The 27992-nt window shown below is 32.6% G+C and overlaps 2 protein-coding genes across 3 annotated transcripts in view; one reads left to right on the plus strand and one right to left on the minus strand.

The window, feature by feature from the left end:
- LOC133192190 (phospholipid scramblase 2-like) overlaps window positions 1–27992 on the plus strand; it is a 238725-nt gene that overhangs the window by 108468 nt on the left and 102265 nt on the right. The gene's annotated exons all lie outside the window — the stretch shown is intronic.
- LOC133192186 (deoxynucleoside triphosphate triphosphohydrolase SAMHD1-like) lies at window positions 446–27976 on the minus strand. Of its 2 annotated transcripts, XM_061328149.1 has the most exons (16): window positions 27868–27976; window positions 20687–20715; window positions 20091–20150; window positions 10744–10904; window positions 10320–10465; window positions 9217–9287; window positions 8981–9121; window positions 8381–8428; window positions 8141–8305; window positions 7841–7932; window positions 6866–6916; window positions 6562–6769; window positions 5728–5793; window positions 5444–5536; window positions 4906–5023; window positions 446–2458 (listed from the first exon to the last, which is right to left on the minus strand). In XM_061328149.1, the coding sequence occupies exons 3-16, from the start codon at window positions 20136–20138 to the stop codon at window positions 2349–2351; spliced, it is 1518 nt and encodes a 505-aa protein (XP_061184133.1). In that variant the 5' UTR covers window positions 20139–20150; window positions 20687–20715; window positions 27868–27976; the 3' UTR covers window positions 446–2348. The 2 variants fall into 2 exon arrangements, with proteins under 2 accessions (XP_061184133.1, XP_061184134.1); XM_061328150.1 differs by lacking the exon at window positions 8981–9121.

The following is a 27992-nucleotide window of genomic DNA, read 5'->3' on the forward strand; positions in this document are numbered from 1 at the left end:
GAAACGAGTTTGTTTAAATCATGACCCCCCGGGGGGGGGGGGTCACATTAGGTGATTTAAGTTTTACATAGGTACATATAGGAGAAAAACTTTAAAATCTTCTTCTCGGGAACAACAAAGCCATGATTAGACATATTAATATTGAAGCATCCTCAGATAGTATAGATTAAATTTTGTTCAAATCATGATCCCCAAAGTAAGGGTTGGGCCATAATGGCCGATCAAAATTTTTACATGGGGATACATAGGAAAAATCTTTCAAAATTTCCTCAATAACAGCAAAGCTATGGCTAGACATATTTATATGGAAGCATCGTCAGGTAGTGTAGACTCAAATTTGTTCAAATCATGACCCTCTGGGGTCTTATAAAGTAATTTAGGATATATTATTTGCAATATAAATATAAAGAAAGGCATAAATTTAATAAACAAAAATTGCTACATCTTTAGAGGCAGTCAAACAACCAACAATGATTTATTTGTCAACAATTAATAAACTGTTCTAGTATAAACAAATATCTACCACATATTGCATACATAAAACATGGGTTAATTTCAATTAATGATGAAAATGTTATAAAAAAGATGGGTGAACATGACGAGTGAAAAGCCTATAGTGTGATAAACATTAAGGTTAAAAATTAAATCTCAATATTATCAAATGTTTCCTTGATATTTCATCTAACATTAAAATATACTTTATGTAAAATCTCTACAATTTGCAAAAATCTCACAAAGATTGAAATTATTTGCTTCTGAAATGTTATACACAAACTAAAGAGGGCAAAAAGAGTCATTTTCTCATACTATAACACTATTTTTCGATATGAGTGGGTCTTCGCTTCATTTTTTGTAAAGTTAATCCTCAAAGTTTGCATAAAAATATACATTTTTTTGGTTAACAAAAATATGGAGCAAAGACCCACTATGCCTTAAAAATATACTTTTATGATATAATTAACATTTGCATCTTTTCGAGAAATACTTGAAGTCCAATAAGTCAAGGGTCATATCACAAACATGATTTAAATGCCACTATTCATCAGGGCTTGTGTAGTCTAATGGTTAGCGTGGTAGTCTCGAAAGAAAATTCACAAACTGAACCATCCAGTCATATTTTATTGTTCATTCAGTCATATTTCATCTACACTTCAGTCACATATCAGTTACCACCCAGTCATAAAACAGTTACCAATTAGTAACATTCAGTGTCTATTCAGTCAAGTTTCAGTTAAATTCACTGTCAACTGTGGATTCCCAAATATACACAAGGAATTAATTATCGCGTAATTTCGCGAGAAGCACCACTCGCAAAATAAAATTACTCGCTTTTATTTTTATGGTGCTGAAATGTATGTAAAATCTCTTGATCAAACGTCCACTTGCGAATTATTGTTCTCGCGATTTGACGCATAAGGGCCATTTTGCGATATAAAGTACTCGCGTAAAATAAGGAATCTACAGTATTCTGCAATTCTCCAAAGGGCTTTCAGTTACGTGGCAGTTTATTTCAGTTTAAGTAACCTTTTCATTACCTTGAGATCTATTAAAAGAATTTCAGACTATTTCCTCCTATTAGTTTCAAAAAAATTCTACGAGTTATCAGTGAATGTACCATTCAAAATTTTGTTTCATATTGCTCTCTTGTGATGTTAACAATTCATTATTTAATTTCCTATATAAGGTTTATAAAGTTTAAGTATCAAAAGTTATGCACTTAAGCTTTATTTCGGTCATGCATGTTTAAGAGAAAGTAAAGTAAAAGTTTACTTAAGGCGGGCGTTGAAACTTTTCTTCAAAAATTGTCTTGTAAAACAAAAAACAAGTCAATAAATTAAAGTGACAGTGAATGTTGACTAAAGCGCAACTGAAACTTCCATAAACAGTTGCAATATACTCGTCTGAAAGATCACTACAACATGACTTAAAGGTTTCTGAATGTTAACAGAGGGAAGGGTTGCTGAATCTTCCTGAACAGGTGTTTAGATGATCGCTGAAACATGACTGAAAAGCCCACTAAAAATCAACAATTCAGTGACAAAAATAAAATTTCACAAAGACTCTCATTTTTTCGAATTCAAATTATCACATACTTTATAAAACCCTGAGAGCTGCCAAACCCTTTAATAAAGATAATAAATATTTTGCTCAGTCAGGTTGCTGCCCTACATACCACAGGATGTAAAGGACGATGAAGAAAATCACACAGGTAATTTTCCTACCGTCAAGTTTTGGGCGTATTTTAACTATTCTTGACCATGAAAAATGTTTAACTCCTGCTCAGGACAATACATGACGTGTAAAATGTTGCACAAGAAACCAAACTATACTGAGCTAGTTTTGCCCCTTTATCGGTGGCGCGGTGCACGCCTAGTTCCTTTGTTCTTGGCGCCAAGTCGCCGGACTTTCTTTTGCTTTGGTTTGTGAAAGATATATCGCTTTCCAGCCAATTCGAATTCTGTTTAAAAGACAGAAATATGAGTATTTGGTTAATAATTTACAAAAGTTTTATTATTAAAAATACAAACATGCAACAAACACAACAAAAAAAAATCGATTAAGAATACTTAGCCCAAAATAAACACAATTTAAATTAAAATTATTTACACACAGAGATATTTGCCTATAATAAACACAAAATTAAAATTGAAATGATTTACAACAAGACAAATATAAATCCTAATTGTCCCTCGCTTTTGCGCTCATTCGTCTGTCAGTCTGTCCGTCTCTCACAAAAACTTTAACATTGGTCAAAACTTTTGAATGAGAAGAGATAGGTTTTTTCATATTTCATATGTACATTACGTGTGACAAGACCTTTCCAAATGTACTATGATTTTTGACCCCCTGACCTTGAGGTTTGACCTACTTTTCAAAATTTTAACATTACTTTAAATTGGTCACAACTTTTGAATGAGAAAAGACACGGCTTTTATATTAGACATGTGTATTACCTTTGACAAGCCTTTTCCAAATATACTATGCTTTTTGACCCCTTGACCTTGAAGTTTGACCTACTTTTCAAAAATTTTATCTTTGCTTATAACTTTTGATTGAGAAGAGATAGGGCTTTTATATTTGAAATGTGCATTACCTGTGACAAGACCTTTTCAAGTATACCATGATTTTTGACCCCTAATTAAAATAAGATGTTCCGAATCCGCTACCGCTTCTCAAACATCTAACAACACCCCATTCGGGGTAACGTCAGAACGACATTTCGATTTCCCAATGAAATCGCCGTCTCCGAAATCTTGGCTTATAGTTCGGATGCGTTTCTTTTTTTACTGCCAAACCTAAACGCCCGAGGAGTTTCGTAGTAAACAAAATATGCATGGTAAAGACCGTTTTATATATGAATGTGACGTGCGGGTTTCATACTAGACGTATATGCATAGTTTGTGCATTTTCGTTTGCGTTAATCAGGTAAGAATGCCAGATTGGCGGACTATACGTTCAATTTATACCAAAATTACTTTAATTCAACGTAAGACAGTCTACTGAGCATCAATGTTATGATGTAGCAATGCAACTAATTTTAGAATCGTATACAGAAGCTTGAATCTGATTAGCCAAAATTTTTATGTTTATTCATAATCGAAAGAATCGTTCACGGTAGCTCAGTCGGTAGAGCGCTCGCTCCGTGATCGGGAGGTCATGCGTTCGAATCTCGGCCGCGACAGACCTAAGTCGATAAAAAATAGGTAGCAACTGTTCCTTCGCCATGCGCTCGGCACTTTGAAGTGAAAGTTGCGGGTCCCTCGGATGAGACCTTAAAAACCGAGGCCCCGTGTCACGGCAGGCGTTGGCACGATAAAGATCCCTCACTGCTCAATGGCCCTGAGTGCCGAGTATAGGTCAAAATTTGAAGCCCTTCACCGGTATATGGTGACGTCTCTATATGAGTGAAAAATTCTCGAATGGGACGTAAGACAATATACAATCAATCAGTCAATCATAATCGAAAGGTCTCTCTGACGTGACCTGGAATGGAATGTTGTTAGATGTTTGAGAAGCGGTAGCGGATTCGGAACATCTAATTTTAATTAGATTGAAGCTGTACCTATTTTTCAAAAATGATAGCATTGCTTTAAATTGGTCATAACTTTTGAATGAGAAAAATAGGGCTTTCATATTACATATGCACATCACCTGTAACAAGACCTTTAAAATATTCTATGGTTTTTGACTTCGTGACCTTGACCTTGAAGTTTGACCTACTTTTCAAAAAAATATATTTGTTTATAACTTTTGATTAAGAAAAGATAAGGCTTTCATATCTGACATGTGCATTACCTGTGACATGATGTTTCCGAGGACGTTATGATTTTTACCCCTTGACCTTCATGTTTGACAAGTACATTACCTGTGTCAAAATGTCTGAATGTGCTATGATATTTGACAGTATGACTTTGATCTTCAAGTTTGACCTAATTTTCAAAAACTTTAATATTGCTGATAACTTTTGATTGTGAGAAGATATGGCATTTACATTTGACAAATCTTTGCCATAACTGTTATTAATTCAATAATTTAATGTCATTTCTGTATGATGCACAGATAAGACAGGGCACACAAACAAGACAATTACAATATGCCATAAATAAATAATAGCATCCCATCCACTAGGACACCGAAAGCGGGGGGACACAATTCTTTGAATTTGCTTGTTAATATTTTTTTTCCCTATAAACTACAATAAGTACTTATAAATATTTAAGTAAATCTCAGTGGTTTTGTCCATGATATGTGATGAAAATATAACGAGACTATTTCAAATGGAAATAACCTCTAACATTTCTTGTTGAATACATAATATTCACATGCCTTTATATCTAATGTTACTAAATATTTTCTATCAACATATATATGTACTTTTCATTTATTTTTAAATTGAAGGCCCACCTTTTAGATTTGTGAACCAGTCCTTTGCGTCTTTGAATCCATTCCCTTTTAGAGAGGATTTTTTCCAGTACATGCGTAAGTAAGTTTCCTTGAAGACCCTAGGGAGCATGGCAGATTTCTGAATGGAGAAAAATATGTACTTTTTCTGGAGTAAAAAAAACAACATGCGACACACACATTGATGCAAGGAAAGAAGGCTGTACGTTTTGGAGTTTATTGTGCCCTAAAATTTTAATGTTTTTTTTTAAGTTATGAAATTGGCTTAAACATGAGTTGAGTAGATGAATGTGATAAATCATGAAAGAATGTGGCATGTAAGAGGACCATCGTGGAAATATTTACAAGTTCACGACGTCACAATTAGCGTTTAGAAGGACATATGAAAAAAATGATTTGTATGTTGTTACAGCTTTATTTTCTTACATCACTTTCATATTTAAGAAAAATACAGGGCCAGATTTTTATTGAAACTGCACCTTGTTCTTTAACCAATGAATAGGGTATTGTATGATAAACTTCAAATTTCCTACAATAATACCTCGTCAGTTGGTTTCACTGTTTTACCGGCGCTACTAAAGCAAACTTTGCCCATAGGGTTTTTTCTTTCAGCTCCGTAACTGAAGACTGTTGGCTAGTAAAATCAGAAATCTTTTTTCAGAATCAATTGAATTTTTTAAAATATTTATACGAGATATCACGAAAATAACCATTAACTGAGAAATGAATAAAAGGATGCATATACTGTACAATAGCCTGCATGTATGACACAGAAAGAGGAACAAAGTGTTTTTCCATTGACAACGGAAAACCTTTTCACTCTACCTCTATATGGATATCCCATTTCTTAATTTTATCTTTATTTTCTCTGCTTTCGCTACACTTCACCTCCTAAAAAGGAATATATATATATATATATATATATATATATATATATATATATATATATATATATATATATATATATATATATATATATATATATATATATGTTGTTCCCACTTTTACTTAAATGATGATAAGCTGGAAGAGTGCTGTGTGTGTATGCGTTTGTGTGTGTGGGTGGGGGTGTGTGTTGGACTGTAATCAAAATCTTTAACTGGATAAAAACATATGCAATATATGTATATACCATTTTCTAGTTTTTGGGACTTCGGACCCACATATTTTCATTGTAAAATGTCATTCACACGATATATCATTTATAATAAACTTGGCACGTAAACATCTCATTTTGATATAAAGCAAATAGGAACATATTCAGTCAAGGAGTTGACAACAATGCATTCAACGAGCAATTCAGTGTCCTTAGACTTGCTCAATTCTCTATGATGTTTTTTTTGTTCATTTTTGAATTGTTTCTTCTGCTCTCTACCATAGTTAAATGTTATCAAACATCTATGTTTGACATTATCAAAAACTATTAAAGAGAGCACAAAAAAAAAAAAAAAACATTTAGACTTAAGTAAGTCTACAGTGTCTTGTTTCATGAATGCAAATGTCTATCATTAAACCAATTAATCGATCGGAATGAGTTCTTAGAAAAATCTCATTTACCAAATTAGAATTTCAAAGCATTCATAATCCATTGTGCTCTAAAGTAGGCCAGAAAGAAAATGAATTGTATTAGTTTTTGTCGAAGAAACATTAATGGCATACCTCTACCCTTGTAACTCTTCTCTCCACACCACATTTATACAAATCACGTCTGAAAATTCTATCAATTATCTCTTTAGCCTCCTTGAATTTTTTATTTTTGAAGTTTTCAAAACGAATACGATCAATGACGCCGTCTGTGACGAGACTATATGCCTCCATGTTTTTAATGGTGTTTGACAATTTCGTTTTTTTCTGTTTGGCCCCCTCTCTGAAATAAAAAAGAAATCGGTGTAAAACAGCAAATCGCACTCAAAATATATTTTTTTTCTTTTCATGTTTTTATAAAATATGTAAACAAACATACCTATAGCTGTACGTTAGATTGTCATCAGCCAAAACCAGTGCATCGGTAATCCTGTTTAGAATAAAGAAGTATTCTAAAATGATATAACCTTAAAAAAAAACAAAAACAAAATTTCTTGTTGAAGAATTTGTCTTTAGATAAGATAAGATAATATTTACTTAAAGTCGGGTAAATCAAACAGAAAACATTAGCTCTGAAGAGCTATTTTCCGACTACGTAATAATATTACATATAATACAACAATAAACAAGAAACAGGACTTAAAAATCACACTACTAAAATATCAATATACCCCGTGATGCATTACAATGACATATGACATAGTATTCATCACAATAAGACCAAAAAACTGAAATAAACCCTGTTTACTACTATCTAAAAATAAAATTTAGCGACAAACACAGCAATTACAACTTTTGGGTAGAATAAAAAGAAAAGCCTATTTCAACAATATGTGAGCAATTAACATACATATATTATATTAAAAATTTCATGGGTGTTGTTTTTTTTTTTAAGCTTTAGACGAATAGAGTAGAAAAATTATTCCTTTTAAACGCATTCGAAAAATTTTGAGAAATGATAGCGGAACATTCTTTGAGTGTGGGCAAAAAATAGATGCCATCCTGAAATTATTGGGGTAATTGCTGATCAGAAAGATATGGAAAGTGAAATAAATGCTAGGTTACAATGAGTCAATGGTATGTAATAACCCTATTACTGACAAATTTATAGATACATGTAATTCATATAACGAAAATTTCACGATACATCATCCTTTTTCATATATACTGCTTAGAATTGACATTTTTTAACAATGACATTACTGATGGAAAAGGCAGTCAGCCTGTGTTCAGCTCAATTTTGCCAAATTTGGAATTTGAAAAATTTATCAATTCTCTTTCAATTCAATATTGTGTTGCTAATTTTTCATTTTACAAAGTACACTTCCAGCAATTACACTCATACACAACTAACATTAGTTCAACAGCTTTGTTGACCGGATGTTGGTAAGCACGGCGATGGAGGGTATAGCGTGCGTGGTACATATCGAAAATGTTCATATATTCCTAAAAGAAAAATAAATATGATTGTATTAAATTTATCAATTCGTGGTAAACATATCATTTAAAGACAAATTCATTTGATCCGAATCGTAATCTTAAAGGTTGTTCATAATTCTTGAATGATTATAAAACATGATGTTTTTATGAGAAATAGAAAAGTTTAAAAGTTTCAAACACTGCCACAAATAATAGTCTTGCATAAGAGACTCGCCGTTCCGGGAAACGAAATGCGATGTCCCCGCTTCTTTTTGATGACACGAGCCAGCATTATGCTCCGCATAATCTGAAAGTTATGCGTCAGACCCAGCATATGACAGTCTCTAGAGAAGTAATCCCATTTATCTACGTCAATTTTATTCTCTTCATTGGCAACTATCTGCAATTTAAAATTGTATCATTGTTTCCCAAAAATTGATAAACTGCAGCAAAGGAATATTTTTCTGGAAATTACCTCGTAAAGAAAGTCCTTTTTTGCATCTATTTTGTTTTTGATCTTCTTCTGATGAAAAAAAAAAGTTTCATCATTATTGATTCATAATGATTTATAAAATAAAACTAATCTCTACAGAAAGAAATAACTATAGATGCATAAATCTACAAATAAAAGAATTAACATTATATACATGCTTTGATGGTCATCTGATTTTTTTAAAATTATTTCATTTTCAGCGACAATTATATACAAGAATAATTTTAATCCATTAATTTTTTTTCCTTCTTTTACAAAATTGTGCATGTATGGAATAACATGAGAGTAAGAGGGAGAGAGAGCTAGATTTATAAAAATAGCTGGTCCATCTGTTCCACTGGGTGTCAAATTAATTACTAGTGGTAATTGTAGACATTGGTGGAAAAAAATAAAATAACCAATATCTTATATCTATTGTTAAAATATTATATTTATACTTCAAGATGTACTGCAGAACCTCCTATCCTCTTATGTGCATTGTGCAACATCAAACTTTAACGATTTTTCCAAACACAAAAAAATTATATTATATAAAAAGTTGAAAAAATATATTATCTTATATTTGATATGTTAATAATGTACCCCCTTTATTAAGTCCTTAATAAATTGCCTATCTTTTGAATTTTTCTTCAGGTCAAGTCCATATATTTTTGCATATTCTTGAAGACCATGCATGTTTTGGTCGAAGATCCTATCAAGCATCTTTATGGAAGCCTCCTCATGCTGTAATAAAACATGCAGTGCTAGAGAGTATTCAATACGATATAGTTTGAGAAACATAGCATTCATCAATATATTTCCAAATAAAATACACTGACCTTCCATTCTGAATTTCCTTTCATCCTAGGGATAAACATCGAGTCAAACAAGTGTGAGAACGCCCCATGGCCTACAAAGACAGGTGTGCCTAAATGTGTTGATGCTAACGATACTCTTTTAACCTAAATTGTACTAATTTGCATGACCAACCTTTGATTCGTAATTATGTATAGATAATATAAGCAGAAGCAGTTACACATATTTAAGTATCACACGTCTTTTTAAAGTTATATCCATCACTAATCGGACAATTATGAATCAAAATTGAATATTCATATAAAATAATATTAGAATGCATTCACAATTCACAATGGATCGGACCTCTTTCTTTAAGGGATAAGAAGAGATAATTACTTTATAAATGGGTGTATTTTTGTGCAGATAAGTTGCAAAACAGTAGTTTTAAGTATTTCAACATTTTTGGACGGATAATGCCGATTTTCTCGAAGTACAAGGAAAAGAAGAATAAATCGTCATTTTAACCATGGATCGAACAAAGTCAGAGTGCACTTTGCATCGGACATTCTGAATATGCTTAAATTAAATTCATATAAACTACTAGTAATTAGAATTGAATCATTTAGCTAAACATTGAGAAATAAGATCTGAAACAGGTCCACCTACACTTTAAAATAGTGACAAATCAACATCGAAGTTTCTTATTTAAAAAGAATTATAGGTGGAAAATTATGCTTTTGTGAAAGAAGGTCAGACTTGAAAATCGATGAAGGATCTAGGAAAAATTAAGAAAAAATTACAAATTTAATCTCAAGATTTTTTGTTTTTGGACGAGAGGATTTACAGATTCATGTAAATTATGATATTCGTTTTGATTGGCATGATTGAAAGACTGAAATAAAATAAATAATCCCATTTTAGTCAGTAACATATACACATGTAGGCCTAATAACACCTTGATTATACCAAACCATATGTTATACTATGTTACATAGTCCGATGCGTGGTGAAATTTTGTCCGATCCAGAGTGAAAATGGGATACTGTAGAAGGAAGCATATATATATATATATATATATATATATATATATATATATATATATATATATATATATATATATATATATATATATTTGCAATCCTACCTAAATCGTGGCAAAGCCCAGCAATCTCTACACACAGGATATCTTTTTCGTCTATAGATATATTTTTATTAATATTTTTATATCCTGGATCTGTAGACATGTTATCCTTGAGAGTTCGAACAAGAAGTCCTGCTAGATACGATGTTCTGTAAGATATGTATTGATTAAAAATGACATATTCAAAAGTGAAGTAAATAATCCATTCTGATACGGATTAAAAGTGCCTCTTTTTTTTTTTTTTTACAGATTGTTGTCAAAGGAAAAAGTACTAGGGCTTAAACAGACATTTCGATTTTTTGTTGGATTTGGAATTTATATCGCTAGTGAGAGAAGAATGAATTCCATATCCAGCTGTTATATATTGAATATTCGAGAGAGAGAGAGAGAGAGAGAGAGAGAGAGAGAGAGAGAGAGAGAGAGATACCCAATGGAGTGCTCAAATCTTGTATGGCATGCACCAGGATAAACAAATGAACAGCCTCCAAGTTGTTTTATAAATCTCAGTCTTTGAAACTCAGGAGTGTCGATAATCTTGACGCAGACAGGATTCATCTTTATTGGACCCCATATAGGATCATTAAAAATCTGAAAAACAAAAAATGCAGTAAAAAACAATTTCTCTTTTGGCGTTTAAGTAATTAATGTAAGTCACTATACCCAATTTGTACACCCAAATCACGTGCTACTAACATCAACAGTTGGGGTTTGCAACAGAATGCATTCATATCCAAGTTTCGAAACTTACGAAAAGTGTTGATATTAGCTTAAAAGACTGCCAGTGTTGTAGAATAGGATTTCTCTCAAAGCCAGTCTTCCCTCCAGAATCTGTACCCCAGAGTAGGATTTCCCCCGAACGGAAATCTCTCACTAGAGCCAGATTTCCCCTCTTTCTTTCTTTTTTTATTACTCCTTTATTTGCATTCTACATTCTTGACAATAGGTTTTACATTGTTTGAATTCATATCACAATATATTAACAAAGCTTTGAAAAGAAGACAATAACAAGAGAAGTAGAAGTGGTGATAATATGTACATAAATCTTTTTGCCAGACATACATAGAAATATAATTTGTTTTTGATTTAAATTGCCATAAAGGGGTCTCACCTCACATCAAACGAAAGTCCATACTCAACCCCCTATGGCAGTACTACAGGAGGACATAGCCCCTCCTGTAGTTAAAATAATACTGATAATGTGACAATAGTATAATATAGGAATCAGTCACAAATACAGAGACAATTCATAGAAGTCTTTCATATTTAATCTATTTTCCATTTTTCTATAGATTTCATGGTAATACAATAAATTGCTTTAAACATATATTTTAACCTCTGTATCGGTTTCTAATTTATCAGCAAACCTTAATTTCATTTAACTTTATATATATATATATATATATATATATATATATATATATATATATATATATATATATATATATATATATATATATATATATATATATATATATATATATATATAAACCCACATATGATATTAAAAGGTTAAGAATCTATGTATTTCGATTTTCAAGAAAATAAATTACCAATTACAACATGTTTCCACTGAATATTTGTATTACTAATAATTCGGGCCGCATCCCATATTTGTTTTACATTTTTACAATCAAAGATTAAATGTTTAATATCTTCTAATACATTACATTTTTTTTGCATAATTTTGATACGTTTTTGTTCCAGACACTCACAGATTTGTTCTTATTTAGTAAATGATGTAGAAGTTTATAATTAAATTCGGCAAGTTGTTTATCCTTAACAGTTATAATTTTTGATGCATACATGTATATTTGCGCTCTGTGTTCTTCAAAGTTAACATTCAAAAGTTTAGTCCATATATTTTCAGAGTATGGTTTAATAAATCTTTGCGCAATGAAAGCGTTTTAGAACATTTTACATCTTAGCTTATCTAACGATGTTTTCTCTTTGTTTCGCAAAAAGTAGACATTCATATTTTTTATGTTGATGTATTTGCTTTTACTGGTATCCACAATCTTTTCTAAAGGTTTAAAAAAATTCTTTTCAGCAAAGAATTTTTTTTAAACCTTTAGAAAAGATTGTGGATACCAGTAAAAGCAAATAGTATTCGGATAAATAATTAGACTTATTTTTTAGTACATTAAGGAAATGTTCAATGTCATGGAATTTCCCTTCGCGGTCGAAAAGATCTTTTACGTATAAAATTCCTGCTGTTGTCCAATTTGAATAAAATAAGGACCGTTTTTTTTAAGTTGAAAGTTGCTATTAAACCAAATAGGTTGTGACAACACTTTATCTGCTGGTGTATGAATATTTTCTTTCTGTTTACATTCATTAAAGGCACATAAAACTTCACAGTAGAAAGTTGGTAGTTTTTTAAAGGCATTTTGCAGATCTTGAATATTTGTGCCGCTAGTCTTTAGTAGATATTTAAGTTCCAGTGATTGTTTGCTTAAACATGATTAAAAAAAAGTTTTAATCGTAGAATTAATTGTTGCTTATTAACCGCTTTATCCACGTAGCTCTCAATGCTTTAAATTCACTTTCCAAATCGACAACTCCAATTCCGCCTTCGTTAATGTTACCAATTAAAGTATTTCTTTTAATTCTATCCCGTTTTCCCAAAAGAAAATTAAAAATCAATTTTTGAATGGTCTTCAAAGTTTCATCATTAGGATAATTCAGTATAGTAGCACTATAATATAGCTGTGTAAGAGCAAGGGTATTTATGATAGTACATTTGCCAAAGAGAGTAAGTTTTCTATTTTTCCAAATTCTAAGGTTTTTTTTCCTAAATTGTTAACGCTATCTTTCTATTTTTTTTCATAGCACTTTTCACGGTTGTGGCCTATAAAAAGTCCTAGAGACCTAACTGGCACATTCGTAATTTTGACCTCAAAGTTTTATATCTGTTTATAGGAGGTCCAAGTAGGATCACCTCTGTTTTTTCGATATTCAATTGTATGCCTGATGCTTGACTGAAATTATTTATTAAACTTATAGCGTTTTCCATCGATATTTTATTTAATAATGGCAAGGATGCATCGTCTGCATGTTGTAAAAGTTTTATCTCTGTGTCCATAAATTCATTCGTGAAACCATTCATATTCTTAGAGGACTTAATCTTTAATGACATAATTTCTACAACAAAAAGAAAAATAATTGCTGAAATCTGACATCCTTGTCTTATTCCCTTTTTCACTGAGACCAGAGATCCAACCATTATTTTTAATGCGAAAGACTGGATTTTCATAAAGGATTTTTATCTATTTAAGGAACTGTTGTCCAAAATTAAATTTTTCTAGTTTTAAATAGAAAAGTCCAGTTTATGGAGTCAAATGCTTTTTGAAAGTCTAAAAATAACAAAATACCTTCTTAATTAGTGGATTCACAGTTTTCAAATAAATCTAACAGAAGTCGTGCATTCGTGCCAATAAATCTACCTTTGATGTATGCTGTTTGATCTTTACTGATGAGCTTATCTATAACCTTTTGTAATCTTTTTACGAAGACAAAAGCGAGTATTTTATAATCACAATTTGTTAGGATGATGGCTCTATAATTAAGTAGGTCAGTTTTTCGCCTTTTTTGTAAATTAAAGAAATTATTGATAATCTTTGTGTAAAGGGCATTTCGTTTTTTTCAAAAGTCTGCTTTAGTGAATTATAATAATAATCTTTTATATCATTCCAAAATATTTTATAAAATTCAATGGGCGATCCATCTGAGCCAGGGGATTTGTTAATTTTTATTTGTTTTATAGCCTGTTCACATTCTGTGAGGGTAGGAAATTCGTCGCAGAGTTGTCTTTCTTATCTGATAGTGAAGCATACTTGATATCATTTAAGTATTTATTTATAACATTTTCAGAAATATTGTTACTTGCATACAGATTTCCGTAGAATTCACATAATTTATTCATTATATCGCCAGTTTGATTAACTATTTCATTATTTTCAGTTTTTTTTCATGCATTGTTGCTTGTGTTTGTCGTTCTGATCTTAGAAAATAAGGCGTGTTCTTTTCGCCTTTTTCAATCCAAATTGAATTTGATCGTATAAATGCACCTTTTGTAATATCATTATATATATCATCTCTCTCTGCTTCCAACTGTTTTTTTTCTTTTCATATCAGTAATGTTGAAATCTATTACTTCTAATTTTTCGATTTCTTCTTCTATGGACTTTATACGTTGTTTCGTATCAAAACTTTTTTGTTGCGAAAAATGTATTGAAAACGTTTAACAATTGTTTTTATTTTTTCCCATTTCAATTGATCATCTATAATATTATTAATTTCCTCCTTTTTTTCTTTTAATAGTTCTCTCAGTTTAGTTATATAGCTTGGATCTGTTAATAAAGAAGTAATTAATTTCCAGTATCCTCGTCCTCTTTTTTCTCCAGCAAGTATAAAATCATATCTTATAGCCAAATGATCCGAAAATCTATTGTTCTGTATACTTAAATCTTGGTGCCTTTTTAGTAAGAATATAAGCTATTTCTAATTCGAAAAATTTGATATAAAAACAAAGTCTATGCGACTCTATGGATTTCCTTGTCCATCACACCAATTAAAACCACATTTATTTGGTTTAGATATTTCCCAGAGTTCAGTTTAATTTAAATATTTAAATATTTTAGTAAATCTGCCAAATGTTTTGGAGCTTTTATCACTTATAGCTTGTTGTGAACAGTGTCTATCTTCCTTGGTTAAAGTAGTGTTAAAATCTCGATCCTGCTAAAGTATTTTGATCATTAAGAGAACATTGGCATATCTACTTTTGTAAAAAAAAATTTAAATCTGAGCGACAATTTTCGTTATTTGGCGCATATACATTAACAATAGTATATATTGAATCATTAGTTTTAATATAAACCAATTTTTTTTCTACCGTTTTGTGATCTATGGACATTTATAACATCACATGTAAAAAAAAAAATTATGAAAAAGAATTGACACGCCCCTCCTGTGCATCGATTCTGAAACACTATGTAATGAAACCCCATGCCATCTAGAATCTGATTTAAAGAGATTTTCCTCACAATAATGTTTCTTGTAACATTGCATTATCGATATTACAATCATGTAACCATTGATATTGTGTTTCTTTTTTTACATGTGAATTAAGTCCCCTTACGTTAAGGGTAATACATTTCAGTTTTTACATATTCTGTAATTAGTCAAAAAGACAAAGTATTTTGCATTAGAAATGAAAAGTAGAAAGAACACTATTTACCACCAATGACTGGGTTATTGTCCCCCGCTTTCACTGAAAGTGGGGGATATTAATTTTGGTCTGTCTGTCCGTCCGTCGTCTGTCCGTCTATATTTCTGTCTGTCTGTAACACTTTCGTTTCCGCGCGATATCTCGAGAAGCCTTTGATTTGCAATAAAATTTTACACAAGAACTCCCTATGGCCCAAGGAAGAACCTTATTGATTTTGAGGTCAAAATGTCAAAGGTCAAGGTCATAAACTCTGTTTTAACACTTTCGTTTCCGCGCAATATCTCGAGAAGCCTTTGAGCTTTTGCAATGAAATTTTACATAGCAACTCCCTGTGGCCTTTTGTAGTCAAAAGGCCAAAGGTCAAGGTCGTAAATTCATACATTCTGTCTGTGTGTAACACTTTCATTTCCGGGCGATATCTCAAGGAGCTTTTGAGCTTTTGCAATGAAATTTTACTTCGTAACTCTCCATGGCCTCTCTCGCTCCTTTCAAAGTGTCCGATCCCGTTTTTTTTATTGTACTGCACTTTTATTGCACTATTTTTAGCACAAGAGCATGTTGAGAGTTATAACATATATTACAGGTTGTCGGCGGACTTTATATTCTAATTACATCTATAAGAACTGTTTAGTAAACTTAAAGGCTAAATTATTTTGTAAAATTTTGACTATATCGAACTTGAATATAAACATGTATATGTGACCTTATGTTTGCATTTAATTTGTTCTAGAACCAAGTGCCTCGTTGGTCTATGGGGTATGATTGTTGCTTAGCATGTAAGAGGTCCCGGGTTCAAATCCCGAACGATCTCGTATTTCTTTTTTTGAAATTTTTTTTTTTTTGATTAACTAAATGATAAATGATAGTATTCAACATATGAAATGAAGTTAGGAAGTCTGGCGTGTACACATGTATACAATTGAGAAATTCTACAAATCCAGGGGAGCCGATCCCCCCTTTTAGATCTGTGCATGCTCTTCTTTTTTCCTTAAGCAGGGGACACAAATTCTCTGAATTAGCTTGCCTTGTATTTTCGCTGCCTGTAACATCGCACCAATGTCTTTTTGACGCGTGTTAGAGGTAGACACAGGCCTTGAACCAGACAGTTGTTTGTGTTTAGTTTTTTTTTTCTATAGTCAGCAGCGACACGAGCCATGATCTGACCATATGTATTTTTGCCGGGCCATGCATTGGCTTTGGTGTGACTAGTTTCAGAAAGGTTTAGGCCAGTGCCACAGAAATCGTCATATGTAGCTTCTACAAATGTCGTGGAGTTTTTAGAGGATTCCAAGACGCTTCGAAAATTCTCCACCTGGTCTGCTTTGCATCGTATTATCTCCTCCATTGTCTTTACTTTGTCTGAGATCCAGACGTCTGATGAGGTGATAAGGTTTCCAATGTGTTTTGCGTCCAGCGCTGTTTCAGCTTCTCTTATTTTATCGGCTGCCAGCAAATCACCAGATTGTAGCGCATTAGCACATTGGAATGCATGTTCTGCCGACTGAAAATTTTCACCAAACACTTCGAGAAAACAGGGGAAAAAATTCGACAAAACGTTCTCATTTCCACAAATCATTGAAACAGAATGAGGATGTTGTTTATGATATTTAGGACAATCTTCATCCCCCGGCTTGTGACCTTACATTTGGGCCCCTCTTTGCACTCGTGTGTGAAGTGATGATCACTCCAGCAGATACGGCATTTTTTTGGCTAACTTTAGGTAGCCCAAAATGATAGATGCTACACTGTCGACCAGAGCAGTAGCTCTTCCGAAGGGAGGAGTTTTTTGTCAGGTAGTGGTTATATGTAAACGATGCACCGACGTCAACTGACCTGTAATGGGGTTGCGGATTCTCTCAAACTCAACCGCACTTTTAAGCTTTTGGCACCCAGCTTTGTTAACATGTTTTCCACATCACTATTTAACATAGATCGGGGAAGGCCAGATACCTTGAGGAGATAATCTGGTCTCTTGGGGGGGGGGGGTCAAGCAGAAAGGGGTTTTTGTCATAGACGTTGAAATTCTGATTGTTCAGATCAATGCCTTGTAATACTAGCTGTTGTCTGCTTGATTCGTCGGATAGGTATACATGCCACAGGCTCCGGTCCAGCTGGACACATACGGTATTATCACCGACAATAGCTTGAGCAGCTTGCATAATAACGTATTCTGTAATTTTTTAATTTATTTTTGTTTGTATATCTTTGTTTTTGATAAACACCGAGTTTATTACACCTTCCATACTGAAATAATTTACACGATTATATAAATGTTCAGTAGTCTACAGACACAAAACACAGGTACAGGACACAAAATACGAAAAGAAATTTATAAAATAAATAACCCATTTTTTAGTTCCAAAGGCAGATATTTTAGATATCTAAACACCAGAATCTTGGAGAGACACATACACATCAATGGTAAAAACATTGATTACAGTTAAAAATCACATTATACCAATATTTTTTTTCAAAAACCAGTTTGACTTGAACAAAAGAATAAGATTTTAATGTTCAACAGAATTGGTTGAATGATTACTGAGAAATTTAAGATTTTCAATTTTCATACTTCTTATATTTCAATGGACTGGTCGCAGTTTTGAAGAAGAGCCACTTGTAACAATGTGTTGCCCCCTCCCCCTCCCATATACAGCCAAGATATCTTGTTGGTGGGAAAATTGGCTCTGGTGGAAATCGCACTCTACAATTATTACACAGAGTAGGATCCTCCCTACGGAAAATTGAATCGGATGTGGAATTTACGTAGAGGAAATCCTACTCTAAGCGTCATTTTCCGTAGGATTTCCTACTCTAGAGCTTATTTTCGGGGGAAATCCTACTCTAGAGCTAGTTTTCCGGGGGGGGGGGGTATAGGGGAAAGCCTACTCTACAAGATCGGAACCCACCATCAAAACTATTAAGTAAAGTGCTTAATATTAAAACACAACATAAGCTAATTCAGAGAATTTGTGTCCCCCGCTTACGGAAAAAAGAAGAGCATGCGCAGTTCGGGGGGGGGGGGGGTCGGACCCCCCCCCCCTGGATTTGTAGAATTATTAAATGTATATATGTATATACTGAAGCAAATAAAAAATGCCAATATGGATATAAAGATTTGATTGCTTATTTTTTAATATGTGTATAGAAGATTCTTTTTATATAGAATATTTATCACACTGTAATAATGATTTTATGAGTTTGTACACACCAGACGTCATAACTTTTTCATTTCACATGCTGAATACTATCATTTAGTAAATCCAAAAAAAAAATTCCAAAAAAAAAAAGGATCGTCCGGGATTTGAACCCGGCACCTCTCACATGCTAAGCGAGAGACATACCCCTGGACAACGGAGGCACTTGATTATACAACGAATTAAATGCAAACATTAGGACACATATAATGTTTATATTCACGTTCGTTCGATGTTGTCAAAATTTTACACAATACACATGTACATGGTGTCTAATTTAGCCTTTACTAAACAGTTCTAATAGATGTAATTAGAATATAAAGTCCGCCGACAACCTGTATTATATGTAATAACTCTCCACATGCCCCTGTCCAAAAAAAATGTCAAGCGACTTTTAATACAATAAATAATAATAATAAAAAAAAACGGGGCGGGACACTTTGAGAGGGGCGAGAGAGGCCCTAGGGAGGCATGGTATAAAATTTCATTGCAAAATCTCAAAAGCTTCTTCAGATATCGCCCGGAAACAAAAGTGTTATACACAGACGAAATGTATGAATTTATGACCTTGAACTTTGAACTTTTGACCTCAAAATCAACAGGGGTCTTCCTTAGGCCACAGGGAGTTATGTAAAATTTCATTGCAAAAGCTCAAAGGAATCTCGAGATATCGCGCGGAAACGAAAGTGTTAAAACAGACAGAATTTATGAATTAATGACCTTGACCTTTGACCTTTTGACCTCAAAATCGATAGGGCTCTTTTTTAGGCCATAGGGAGTTGCTATGCAAAATTTCATTGCGAAAGCTCAAAGGGTTCTCGAAATATCGCGCGGAAACTAAAGTGTTACAGACAGACAGAAATACAGACAGACGGACGGAAGGACAGACAGACCCAAATTAATATCCCCCACTTTCAGTGAAAGCGGGGGACAATAAAGCACTGTAAATCATTGTAACGAGTCCCTGAGATACAACAGTCAGATATATATTAATCAATTTGTTTTTCATAGGTTTTAAAAGTGACAAAGAAAACATTGTCCCCCGCTTTCTTTGCACTCTAGTTTGACATATTTCGGTTGATTTCGTGAACATTTCCCTGTCTTACTTGAAACTGTTGGGTTTTTCACTTGTGGGTTTTTTTTTTCATTACTGAAACAAGTCAATACAGTCGTAATTCTTTAAAATATCAGAGAACAAATACTGATTATTAACATGCGTTTTAAATTTTACTAAAAATAAACGATTAAACATTAAAAAAAAAGTCTTAAATTTTTTTTATGGGTTTTAATAGGCAATGAAAATGATTTAATATTCCGATTTTTTATTTGCTCTCGTAAATGAAGTGTACATACTTTTCCTGGAAGTGTCCCTGTTTCCTCTGAAGTTGTTGGTTCTTGCATGTTTTTTGATGACTGAAAAAAACATATACTGATGGCTTTTAAGAGAGAGCAAGTGCAATGATTATTACTCAGATTTTAAATCGAAGTGTTGAACATGAAAAATTCATTCCTTTTTGCTACATACCGATTAGGATGGTGTAAAAGAATACCCGATTTTGTTGTATAAAATATCTTTAAAGTATGCATGTAGGTGTATACCAGTCAAACTTTTAACATTTTCAATAACTAAAATAAAGATTTGACGTAAAATGATACATTATATGGTGTTATCCTGTCAACCAGTCTACCTTCTGTCCATTTGTATCGATCGACGAATCAACATTTTACACTATGCATGATGTTATTTCTAAAGCTAAGGCAGTTATTGTTATAATGAATTTGATATTGCGTCTATAAGTATGGTTTTATGGTCATTAGGCAATATTACTTTGAGATTTTGTGACTACAGTCAGATAGTATTATTACACAAAAGAATCAAGCGCTAGCTGATAAAAGAAATTCGACATTCGACAAATGGTGAATCAAAGTTTTACAGTGTATATACTTACAATTTACAATCTTCAAGTTAGGACGTCCGCTTAAAAACATAGAAATCAATAATGAGTGCTCTATTTCCCATCAATAAAGCACAGCTATTCAAATCATTAAAAACCTTTAAAAATATCAAAATACCGTCAACTGTATATATGTGCTGTGAGAAACCAGTTTGATTTAAATTTACAACAAAAAATCTCCTCACTTCTTTCTACCAAAAAATCTTATATACGTTGATTAAAATCAAATATTTATATGATGAATTAAGTGACCCTACACATCTTAGAAGCTAATGCTTAGCTGTTTCAATTGCAGCTGAGAAATTTTCACCTTTTTTCAGTTCCTTGTTACGTATCAGTCATGTTTTCTTCAAGCAAAATATATAGTCCTACATAATGCCTCTTGAATAAGTAGGGTTTGCAAACTTAACTCGAGTCTCAATCCGTGAAGTAAAATGACATTTAAATTATTGATAATACACGTAATATGATTCTTATTACAAAGGGGACTGTAAGACATATTGACCGCCCAACACACATCAATTTTGGAGATAAATATTTGAAACAATATAGATTGATATTTTTTGATTTATTTTATCTAGGTTTATTTAAACTTTAATTGCATAAAAAATATGAGCCTTAGACTTTACCAACAGATCTTTATTTCTGATTGCAGTAACGTTATATTATGAAATATATGGAGATAACGAACAGTATTCAAGCTCAAAAGTCCATTAAACAATACAAAATAGGAGCAGAGCAAACACGGACCTCCAAAACATCAGAGGTGGGATCAGGTGCCATGGAGGAGTAAGCATCCCCTGCCGACCAGTCACACCCGCCGTGCTCCTTGTCATGATCGGGAAATAACGGAAAAATCCGTCGAAAATTCAGTGTGTAAATAATGGCCTAACAATTAGTATGAAAAACGTCAGACAGCATTTGACTCAATGATAAATTGAAATTTGCTGACAAGGTCGTATGTATCGACCATAGAACTTACGAAATGATGACTTTAAACGAGACTGCTGATATTCTTGTTTCATCAACTTGTTTGTGAATAATTTACCTCGTTTTAGAAAAAAAAATACATACGTAGAGCATGCTCTTGCGTATCGAATCAACTGAGAGATATAAACACCGCATGCAGGCGATGAAGGTATATTGCTGCATAAGTAAGGGAAGTTGACGATTGAAAAGTTAAAGTCATCACGTTGATCATAAAGCTTGGTTGTTAGATTACCATTAACGTCTTTTTCAAGTAAAATATCCAAATATGAAACAGATGTGTCAGACTCTGTGGTATCTTTTATCTCAAGCTCACCAGGATATATCGTATCGACATAAGAATGGAAATAACCATTGTTAATTGACAATACGTCGTCGATCTATCTAAATGTTGAGTTGAAGGCCACAACAAGTGTTTTCTTCTTTTCACGGATAAGATTTTGGACAAATTCTGTCTCATATGAATACAAAAAAAAGGTCTGCTAATAACGGGGCGCAATTGGTACCCATGGGAATTCCAATAGATTGTTGGAAGACCTGGTGTCCAAAAAACACATAGATATTGTCAATCAGAAACTCAAGCATCTTTATATTAATCTTTTACTGGCTAGACATGCATTATTATATATCTATGAATAATAATTTATTCATACGGGAATGAAAATCATTCTTTTAAATAAAATATGTTTCAAATTTCTATAAATTTCTATAAAGAGAAACAGTTACACAACTGTCATTCTAATGAGAGCAGAGTATCACAAATCAATCTATTCTAGATTCCATAAAACGCACATCCTTATTATTATTATTTTAATTTTAACACGGTTTTGAAAATCCGATAGTTCATGTTACTGGATTTTTCGGTTTCGTATTACATATATATATGCTTGATAACCAGAGGAAAATTAGTTCTATTTCCAACGAAGTAATTTTTCATTCTGAATATTTTTCATGGAATGCCTCAATTGCGTAAGGTGGATAATATTCATGCTGTGTCACAGTGTGATGATAATTCTTCGATTTATGCTGATACTTTGTCTTTATATGCTCATACTTTGTCTTCATATGCTCTTACTTTGTCTTCATATGCTTCATATCATTTTTCATTGTATGTCGATATACTCTTTCATTATGTGCTGATATGCTGATAGTTTGTCTTGATATGGTGTTTCCTCATTGTAAGAAAAATTGAATGATTGATTGGTTTGTTGTTTTACGTCCTGTTCGAGTATTTTTCGGACGTATATAGAGACGTCACCATATACCGGTGAAGGGCTTTTACGCGGTGCACTGGGCCATTGAGCAGTGAAGGATATCTTTATCGTGCTATGTAAGTGTCCGTGTATAACAAAAGTATCAGCATAAAAAATCAAACTATCAGCATTAAAAGAATTAGTATCAGAATAAAAAGATAAACTATCAGCGAACATTGAAGGAATTCCAGCATAAAGACAAAGATTCAGCATACAATGAAGAAGTTTCGGAATATAATGAAAAAAAAAAGCTCAAAATGTCAAAGTATCATTATATCATAAAGAAGTATCAGTATATAGAGACAGGGTATCAGCACCTAATGATTAAGTAACAGTACATAATGTTAAAGTATCATCATTTGATTAAGAAGTATCAGTATTAAAAGACACATTATCAAAATATATAGAAGAAATATCTGCATCTAATGATAAAGTATCAGCATACAATGAAGAAATATTATACAGCATGAATTTAACCCACTTTAGGTAGTTGATTTGTGTCATTTTTTTCCTAAAAATTTTAAGATAAGGCACTCACAACATATTTTCATGAAAAATCATACATAACTTTAGCATATTTCTAAACAAAGATTTTTTAAATGTTTATTTACAAAAGACCTCACATGACCGCTTGTGACACCCGATGAAGAATGGAAGACTCATGCTAAAGACCATTTTTAATGACCATTCTGATTCCAATTTTATTTTTATTACTTAATTCAACATGTGTTATTATGCTCACACATTTGTTTTTATAGTTTATATAATTAATACATAATAAAAAAAAGTGATTTTATTATTAACTTCATTTTCTACTTAATGTGTATCCGAGATCTTAAACATGGCTGTAGGAAACGGGGGGCCGTGCCACCCCCCCCCCCCCCATAATTTTGTGCCGATATATAGTTTACTATAGAAAACATAGAGCTCTACTATATGCTTGTGCCCCCTCAGTAAAAACGTGTGATGACCTTTTTTTTTATTTATTTATTTATTTTTTTTTTATTTTTATTTTTTTTTTTTTTTTTTATTTTTTTTTTTGCTTATCTAGGAATTTTTGGTAGTTGATAGTGCCCCCTCCACTGAAAATGTATAGCTGTGTCCCCCCCCCCCCCCCCCAAACTGAAATTGCTTCCTACGGGCCTGTTAAATTTTATAATTGGCAGAATCATGATACTTTTGGCAAAGAAGTAATAAAAACGTTTTTGCGTCAAGTACATTTTCTCTTTCCAATTATATGCACAGTAAAGGGTCACAATTTTTTAGTTAATAATAATGTAAGAGTAATATTAATCACTTATTCTCTTGGAGAATTGATATCATTAGAATAATATTTTAGTCACTAGAATGCTTTTTTGGTGATGTTGGTGTTAGTTTCCAGTTGTATGTCCACAAAAGCATCCAACTAGTTTGATTTAGCTGTATTTAACCTGTCCTTTCCTTTTAAACTCGCGAGATGAAGAGGTAGGGTTACGTAAGCTTTTTGGACATTAAAGCTGAACACGACTCGTAAATAGGCATACACCATATTAGTTTTCCTATCTCTCATATCAGCACTGTGGTATAAAAACCCTTCGCATTCGTTATACCTGACTGCTTTTACCTGGTCGCAGCTGCGTGTAGTGCATTTATATCTTACATTGCCTTTTTGTTTACGTTTTATTTCACTCAACGTTCATTTGTGTTTATTTCACTTTGTAATGCATTGACCTGTGCAGTTGATATCGAATATATTTGGTAAATATTTTTTTCTTGAAGTGGCAGAGGCACACAGAAGTCCCTTTTTTGTCGCGCTCAAGTCTATCATAATGACATTGAAAGAGATTTCTGTTCAATTAAACCCCCTGAAGCGAAATACATTGAACTCTGAACAAAACTGAGGCTTATATAGCGGCTGGAGAATGACAGTCCTGAAAAGACTAATATGGCCGACAAAGATAACTCTAATCCTTATACGGATCGTGTTCAGCTTTAATGAGAAAAAGTCGCATGGAAGTCGGTTAAAGAGAAACATTTACCCGTATGCCATGAATGTAACAGCGTTATCCTTTATAATTTTACAGATTTTTTTCTTGATTGACTTAAAATATCGACTTGAGATGCCATAAACTCGACAATTATATAACAATAAAGATTAATAAATCAAATACAACTAAAGGTATTATATATCTATAATAATCTAGCCCCCAAATACTTTTCCTTAAGAGCACTATATTAAATCATCAAAATAATACAAATATTAGTAATGTATATATTGAAAACATTCTTGATGATTATAACAATATTTACCTTTTTCAGTCAGACAGCTACTTTTATTTTTGTGAATAATACCCACACAAAAAAAGTTATTTTAAATATATATGTGAACATGTATAGATGAAATACATACATACTGGTTCTTACTTAAATTTCAATTTTTAAAAAACGTAAGTCTTGGTTTACAAGGAATGTTTTAGTTCATCATAAAAGAGATGTAACATTACACCATTGAAACAACATTTCTTTTCAAATACGCGGCAGCTCACTGTACTCCCTTTATGAAGTGTTATTATTAAGATTGCCTTTAGATTTCGAGAACAGGAAATGATAACAAGAGGCCCATGAGCCACAACGCTCACCTGACTATGGCCCCTCTGTTCTTTATCAGCAGATTTTTATGCCCCCGTAATCGAAGATTAGGGGGCATAAAGTTTTTGTCCTGCCCGTCCGTCTATCTGTCTGTCTAGCTGTCTGTCAGCAAAAACTTTAACCTTGCCCATAACTTTTGATTGGTTTCAGCTATGGTTTTCATATTTCAAGTGTATTCCTTGTGACAAGACCTTTCTTTGGGTACCATCATATTTGATCTTTTGACAGTTGCCAAGTTTCACAAAATTTTACCCAACATTAACCTTGGCCATAACTTTGGACAATTGACACTAGGGCTTTCATAATTCACATATGTAATCCATATGATAAGACCTTCCTTTGGATAGCAAGAACTTTGACCCTTTGACCTTGGTGCTTCACCTACTTTTGGAAAACTTTAACCTTGGCTATTACTTTTGAACAGTTGGTGCATATTTCACAGGTATATTCTTCGAGACAAGACCTTACTTTGGGTACCAGCATATTTGATTTGCATTTGAGAAAGTTTAACCTTTACTATAAGTTACCATACGGGAGCATCAGTGTTTCACAAACACATCTTGTTTCCCGATATATTCCTACATTGTGTCCCTGTCCCATCCTCAGCCCCACCCTCCCCCAGGTGTCATGATGTGAACAAACTTAAATCTGAAGATGCTTCCACAAGGAGCAAACGGCGGGTGTGACTGATCGGCAGGGGATGCTCACTCCTCCATGGCACCTGATCCCACCTCTGATGTTTGGAGGTCCGTGTTTGCTCTGCTCCTATTTGGTATTGTTTAATGGACTTTTGAGCTTGAATACTGTTCGTTATCTCCATATATTTCATTCCAAACATATATGAATAATCATGGCTTTGCTATTCTCAAGAAAAGGACTTTAAAAGATGTTTCCTATATATTCAGAATTCTTATGAAAACTTTTATTGGCCATTGTGGCCCCATCCTACCCTTCGGGGTCATGAATTGAACAAATTAGAATCAACACTACCTGGAAATGCTTCAGTATAGATATAATTAACGATCGCTTTGCTGTTCTTGAGATGAAGAATTTTAATAATAAAGATTTTTCCTATGTATTCCTATGAAATTGATCGCCCTTAGTGGTTCAACCCTAAGTTATACTGGTATTTGAAATGTTGACTTTATTCTGTTCTCAGTTTATGGTCTTGGAGCCAGGGTAGACAAAGCAACAGCTTCCAAGTTGTTTCAGTCAGTCGCTGAAACTCAGATGTGTCAATTATCTTTACACAAATGTGATTCATCTCGAGTGGACCCCATATAGGACCAATGAAAATCTGAAAGACACCGAATACAGCTCTGCTGCATAATGGATATATATATATATATATATATATATATATATATATATATATATATATATATATATATATATATATATATATATATATATATATATATATATATATATATATATATATATATATATATATATATATCTTTTATCTTTAGCATTTTATGCTAAATTTTTAATCAATAACACAAGTTAAAAATTCATAATCTGTAACACTGGCTTCTTACTTTAAGAATATATGTAGGTACAATTATTTTCAATAACAAATTTCTTTGATAAGTTAAACTCTGAACTAGCTAAAGACTTGATACTTGTTATCATTTCTCATTTTTCCAGCGCTTTCAAGTAAAAAAAATAGTGTAAACTCAATACAAAAATACACCTATGACTTATAAACATTGTTGCCATTTGAAGTGCTAATATTTTTAACTGTGCAGAAAAATATTTTGTTTGACATTTGCCGCAACAACGTATGATGTGGTTGTTTTTCCTTTCTCGGACCCCAATACACAAAACGTCAACATTTGTACTTTTAATTCTGTTAAATTCGCCTGAAAGCAGACTAAAATCTTTATGATTAATATTTTAGATTATTTTATCATAAAGTTATGATAATTTGCTTTTCAAAATTGCTTTTACCTCATATTCATTATAATTGTAATGCTAGAGTGTAGGCACGTGCCGTTTTAGAATTCACGTGGTACAAATAAACAGATCAAAGATTCCTCCAGTTCGTACGACCCTTGATTTTCCGGCAGATTCTAATTACGTTAATTTTGTACGAGGATAGAATATTTCTGTTTCTCAATCTGCTTACATCAACTTTATATCTTATTTCTTAAGGATATATTGGGTAAATTTGAATGAAAAAGCACACGTTTTGTAGCTGTACTGTCGCTTTAAAGACTTTTGTTAAAAAAATGTGAACAGATGACTAAGAATTATAGTCGTTATATTATTGTGAAAACTGATCAACGTTTAACAATTTCAAACCTGATGTTGCATTTTGTCATTTCCAACCGAACTCAACTGAAAAACAGCTTGCCTGAAATCTTTAAAATCCATTACAGTAAACATCCACATCAATATTTCTATTTTTGTCAGAAAATCCTCTTCAT

The sequence above is a fragment of the Saccostrea echinata genome, unplaced genomic scaffold (genome assembly GCF_033153115.1).
Source record: "Saccostrea echinata isolate AGI-Se365-2 ecotype Australia unplaced genomic scaffold, CSIRO_AGI_Sech_v1 ptg000025l, whole genome shotgun sequence".
Taxonomy (NCBI): Eukaryota; Metazoa; Mollusca; class Bivalvia; order Ostreida; family Ostreidae; genus Saccostrea; species Saccostrea echinata.

Bases quoted from the DNA above. Each gene is read 5' to 3' on its own strand.
- LOC133192186 (XM_061328149.1), bottom strand. From the start codon at position 20,138: ATGCAAGAACCAACAACTTCAGAGGAAACAGGGACACTTCCAGGAAAA. The intron at 10,905-20,090 runs GTATGTACACTT...TTTGTTTTTCAG, and splicing joins CAGGGACACTTCCAGGAAAA to ATTTTTAATGATCCTATATG. The intron at 5,024-5,443 runs GTATTATTGTAG...TTCTCCATTCAG, and splicing joins CAGTGAAACCAACTGACGAG to AAATCTGCCATGCTCCCTAG.